Below are 6000 nucleotides of genomic sequence, written 5' to 3'. Positions count from 1 at the left end.
TGGGGTTATTTGATGATGCATGGGGGGGGATTTTAATCATTGCAATGAAACGAAATATGATAGGATGAGGGTAAAGTTGATGTTCTCCCATGTAAACCTCACAATGAAACTTAAAAAAAAAAAGTATCACCTGGGTTTCTTGTTAAAAGGTAGATTCTGATTAAGTTTATCTGTGGTGGAAATGCAAATTCTAAGCTGGGGGTTAAACTGGAATGAACCTATTGGAAGTTATAGAATTCAATTCCATACAATTGTAGGACTGATGGTCCTGTTTCCTTGCTGGCTGTAGGCCAGGGTTAGTTCTCAGCACCAAGAGGCCAACCTTAGGCACTAGCGCTGTGGCTCTCTCTCAACATGGCAGCTTACTGTCTCAGAACAAGCTGTCAGCTATGATAAAGTCCTGTGTAACATAATCATGAGAATAACGATCCCATCCTGTTCACAGGTCCCATCCACAGTCAAGGGAAGGGAATTATACTGGTCATGTACACCGGGGGCCAAGAATTTTTGAGGCCATTGTAGAATTCTGTCTACCACAGTCCCTTTCTCCATCTTACCTAATGTCCAATTTCTAGTTCTATGGCTCTTACTAACATATACAACTCATTTTATTACAATCAAGGATGACCTCCCATTTCAAGATCCTTAATCACATCTGCAAAGACCCTTTTGTCATATAAGATAACATATTCACAAGTTTAGCACATGGACATCTTTCAGGACCATTAATATGCAAAGCACAGGGGACTCTTAACTTTACTTCTAATAGAATTTTTCTTTATTTATATTATCCTCTGTAACTGCTGCCCAGAAATGCTCTCTGAGAGCTATCATTCAGTTTTCATGAACAGATTTTAATCTGATTTTTAGGAATGTTGGCAAGATCAGCTCTTATGTTTTTCAGTTTATTCTATCATAGAACTTTGAAGAAGTTCTTTAGATGGTGTGATCTGATTCCTATGACATTTCCAGGGATGATATTTATAAACAGTTGCATTTTGTTCTGCTTTTTCAGGCAAATATTTATGTAGAAAGACTTTAAATCAGAAAAGTACTTATTCCAAGTAAAATTTCTTTGCATTGATTGATTTAGAAATTATAAATTGCTTTTCTTGCTTTATAATCCTTACTAGACTTTTAATTTTTCAAAAAAGATTACTGAATTAAATCATTCTAATCTCAAATATCTGATGATTTAGCAGCAATAACAACAGCTACCAAAAGCACAAAAGACACTTGCCCTGAAATCTGAGCATTTAGGATACTGTATCTAGAGGATTTTTAGACGAAATCTTTGTATTATTACGTTCTGTCTATCTTAGTTTTGGATATAACACTTTCTTTTATTGACACCCCGCCCCCCAAAAAATCTTTATAATTAAAAGAAGTTTTCTGTATATGTGTGTGTTTTTCATTTACAGCTTAAGAAATGTATAAAAACACCAGAAATCCCTTCTAAACATGTTAGAAACTGGGTCCCTAAAGTCTTGGAACAACGACGACAAGGTTTGGAAACATATTTACAGGTAAGATGTATTTAGAGCCTCAGTTTAGTTTAATGTAGTTCAAATAATCAGTTGTTTCAGGGTTTTTTTTTCTCAGAACTTTCGGATGCTATAGAAAATATATCAAGTGGCCCAACATCGCAGCTTCAAATGGAGGAATTTAACAATTATAATAAATACATTGCATGTTGGTTATTTTAGCTTTAATTGTTTAAGTTCATTTAATTCTAATTAATTTTAATTTAAAATAAATTATATGAATTAGGGAAGTGAAATTTTAGTTTAAGAGTAAAAGGTGATAGAGAGATGATTTGTTCTTTTTTAAAATTCAGTTCTAAAAGTTACATTCTTCCCCTAAAGAATTTGTTGCTTCTTCATGGCAATGCCAGGTATTGAGTGGATGGAAGAACCTGGGAATAACAGTGGTCTTGGCTAGTATATTTATAGAATCAAAGTAAGGGTGAATATGTAAAAATTCATCATGATGAAATGACAAGTATTTTGAAAATTTTTGCTGTTGTTAAGTGCCTTTGAGTTGGTTCTGAATCATAGCAACCCTGTATAGGATTTCCAAGGCTTTTGTAAAACTCTTAGTGGGAGCAGAAAGCCTCATCTTTGTCCAATGGAGTGATTGGCATGCTTGAACAGCAGACCTTGTGGTTCACAGTCCAGTGTTTATTTTGAAAATGAGAATGTATATTGAGAAAATAGGATTATATATTTAAAAACACACACTAGGATGCTCTTTTCTGCAAGCAGAACTACCTCTAAGTAAGACAAAGACCCTTTCTTTGTCAAGAGTTAAAAAAAGCAAAAGGAAAGGGTAGAATGAGAAGATCTAGAGAAATCAAGGTGACAGTTTTGTTGTTGCTGTTAAGTGCCGTTGAGTCAGTTCTGATCCATAGCGACCATGTATTAGGGTTTCTGAGGAGCAGCTGGTGAGCTTGAACCGCCAACCTTGCAGTTCAAATGGCTTTGCAGTCTGGCTCATTAATCCACAGCGCCACACCAGCACTCTGGAATTTTTTTTTGGTTGTTGTTTTTAAGTTATTGAATCGGTTCCGACCCATAGCGACCCTGAACAGGATTTCCGAGGCTGTAAATCTTTACGGGAGCAGAAAGCCTCATCTTTTTCCCACAGAGCAGCTGGTAGTTTCAAACTGCTGACATTGCGGTTCGCAGCCCGATTTGTAACCTCTACACTACTAGAGCTCCTTTTTTTGTTTTGTTGTTGTTGTTAAGTGCCGTCGAGTTGGTTCCGACCCATAGCGACCCTGAACAGGGTTTCCGAGGGTGTAAATCTTTACGGGAGCAGAAAGCCTCCTCTTTCTCCCGCGGAGCATAGTCATCATGAAATTCAAAGAGCATGGTATAAGGCAAGGTCTGAGCCAGGGCAAGCCTGTGTTCAGCCAGTACACCCGGGCTCCAGAACCCCATCTGAGAGGCAGAAGGATGGGAATGAATGAGGTGAGCTTGACCAGGATTTGGGAAGATCTTGGTTCTCAGAAAAATGGAGCTGGACTTCACCAAAGAGTTGTAAACTTACCATGATGATCTGGCCTGACTGTGTTCTTTGTTATCTTCACTTGCTTTTTAGATATTAACCCTAATGTGAATTCTGGTTAGGAGGGGAATTGTGGGAAGTACAAAGGAAATATGCTATATCCTCTACAGACATTTTCTGTATTTCTGTTTTGTTCCTGAATCCATAATTTTTAGAAGCTAAGGAAAGACTGGCTTCCACAGATTTATATTTAGTGACACATTCAAAGAACCCTCCCTGTAGAAAGATACTAAGAGTCTGTTGTTCCTGGCCTCCTGTAATTTTCCTGGTCTTCACAGTGCTGGGTAGGAAAGCCAACATGCTAGAGGGCCCTCAGCATCTGTGCTGAGAGAAGAGAACTCGCTTTAATGTGTTTGCTCTTCTGCTTTGGGCAGGATGAGAGTATCCTTTACTGCCTTTCCATGGGGATGGGAGCTGACAGGAAATGGGAATCAAAAATCACAGGAATGTGCGTGGCCTCATTTCTTGTACCTCTGTATGTGGAGATTTCCATTACTTTGGGCAACATTGCCGAGAAATTTTGAAAAAATAAAATAATGAGACTTTAGAAATTGTGTGCAAAGGGTAAAAATACAAGCTCTTTATAATTACACAGAATAGGTAAACAAATGCATTCTTATTTGTAAGCCAAATTTCCGCAGAAATTGTGTATCTTCAAGCTTTAGTTTTGGAGAAAGCTTTACTCCCCGCTCCACCCACACATACTGTATTTGACATATGACTTCCATTACTACTCTGTGTAAACATGGTAAGTTGTTTGTACATTGGATATAAATATGTGGATAAAATCATCTGGCACCGAGAGGAGTTTACAGTGACACTCAAATTGAGCTTAGAAATTTTTATTCTGAGAAATAGGGCTTGAAAGAAGTGGTTGAAAGATGAGAGGGTTTACTTCTTGTTGTTCATTTGATGTTCAATTTGTTGTCACTTTGGTACTCAAGGAAATCAAGAGCGCTTTTTTTCTTTTCTTTCTTTTTTTTTCCCCCCACCTAATTCTATTTGCAGGAGTAGTGGTTACGAATCAGGCTGCTAATCTCACGGTCAGCAGTTCACAACTACCAGCTGTTCTGCGGGAGAAAGATGAGGCTTTCTGCTCCCATAAAGATTTACAGGCTTGGAAACCCTGTACAGGGTCAATATGAGTCAGAACCGACTCCACGGCACATAACAACAACAACAACCAAATCACTTAGTGGGAATTAAGAAGGCTGGGTAGAAAAGCCATATCAAGGAAATTCAAAGTACCATAAACACTCATGGAAGCAGCAGTCAGGAAATCAAATGACATACTGCATTATGTAAATCTGCTGCACAAAACCTCTTTAAAGTGTTAAAGAGCAAAGGTATCAGTTTGAGGACTAAAGTGCATCTGACCCAAGCCATGGTATTTTCTTTAGCCTCATATGCGTGTGAAAGTTGGGCAGTGAGTAAGGAAGACGGCAAAAGAATTGATACATTTGAGTGAGGTGTTGGAGAAGAATTTTAAAGGTACTGTTGTTGTTAAGTGACACTGAGTCGATACCAACCCAGAGCAACCCTGTATAGGGTTTCCAAGTGGCTGGTGGGTTTGAACCGCCAACCTTGCAGTTCAAAGTGACCTTGCTGTCCAGGGCATTAACCTGCAGTGCCACACCAGGACTCCAAAGGACTGCCAGAAAAACAAACAAATTTGTGTTGGAAGAAGTACAACTAGTATGCTCCTTAGAAGCCAAGATAATCAGACTTCATCTTTCATACTTCAGGCATAGTCAGGAGGGACCAGGCCCTGGAGAAGGACATCATGCTTAGTAAAGTAGAGGGCCAGCATGAAAGAGGGAGACTTCAAATGAGATGGATTGGTACAATGTCAGCAGCAGTAAACTCAAGCATAGCAGCAATTGAGAGGATGGTGCAGGACTAGGAGGTATTTCGTTCTGGTGTACACAGAGTTGCTGTGGGTTGTAAATGATTCACTGGCACCTAACAACAAAAACTCTATATGGGAGCAGAACGCCTCGTCTTTTTTGCACAGAAGAACTGATAGGTTCAAACAGCTGACCTTGTAGTTAACAGGCCATGGTGTAACCCACCACACCACTAGGGCTTCTTTCAAGATACTGTGAGGACCTTAAAATGTTGGGTTTTTTACTATAATTCTCCCAAGATATATTCTGTATTTGACTTGTATCTAATTGTTTCTTAACACCAAAAATGAGATATATTACTGTTTTATACACTTAATGTTTATTTAAAGTTAATGACATGTTTTTTACAACTGTGCTCAAAATTTCTGCTTGCTAAATTCCTACCTGGGATCATTTTTTTCTTCTGCTTGAATTCTATTTATTAGAATTTCTTTTAGTGAGGGTCTGTTGATGGTAGATGTTCTCAGATTTATCTTAACTTTGTTATTAAAGGTAATTTTGCTAATCATCACAATGCCTTTTTAAAATATAATTCTCCACCTTTCTGACTTACTTTATTGGTGTCAGTTTTTTTTATTTTTGAAGGTAATTATTTCTCACTTTCTGGTTCTTTAGGATTTTATTTTGATCTTTAGTGGCCTTTAGTTTTATAGTGTAGTGGTTACAAGTCAGCTGCTAATCTCACAGTCAGCAGTTGGAAACTACCAGCAGTTCCATGGGTGAAAGATGAGGCTATCTGCTCCCATAAAGATTTACAGCCTCAGAAACCCTATACAGGATCGCTATGGGTTGGAAATGACTCAACGGCACTTAACAGCAACAATATAGGAGTCCTCGTGGGATGCTGTAGGAGAAGCCCTGAGCTGCTGACCAAAAGGTCAAACTTACTAGGCACTCCTTGGAAACCCACTATAAGGTGACTATGAGTCAGAAATGATTCAGTGGCATTTAACAATAACATCTAGGTATACAATTATTTTTATTCATATCTATTATATGTGTGCTCCCTAAATCTGAATGAAAA

General features: G+C 38.3%; 1 protein-coding gene across 1 annotated transcript in view; it reads left to right on the top strand.

Moving 5' to 3' along the window:
* The window catches only part of SNX24 (sorting nexin 24), a 236973-nt gene that overhangs the window by 132962 nt on the left and 98011 nt on the right, over positions 1-6000 (top strand). Inside the window, exon 3 of the mRNA XM_006871634.1 lies at positions 1422-1526. Coding sequence (XP_006871696.1) covers positions 1422-1526 — 105 coding nt within the window. The remainder of the gene's footprint in view (positions 1-1421; positions 1527-6000) is intronic.

Source organism: Chrysochloris asiatica, unplaced genomic scaffold (genome assembly GCF_000296735.1).
Source record: "Chrysochloris asiatica unplaced genomic scaffold, ChrAsi1.0 scaffold00171, whole genome shotgun sequence".
NCBI classification, from domain to species: domain Eukaryota; kingdom Metazoa; phylum Chordata; class Mammalia; order Afrosoricida; family Chrysochloridae; genus Chrysochloris; species Chrysochloris asiatica.
This window is presented reverse-complemented; position numbering and strand designations above follow the sequence as displayed.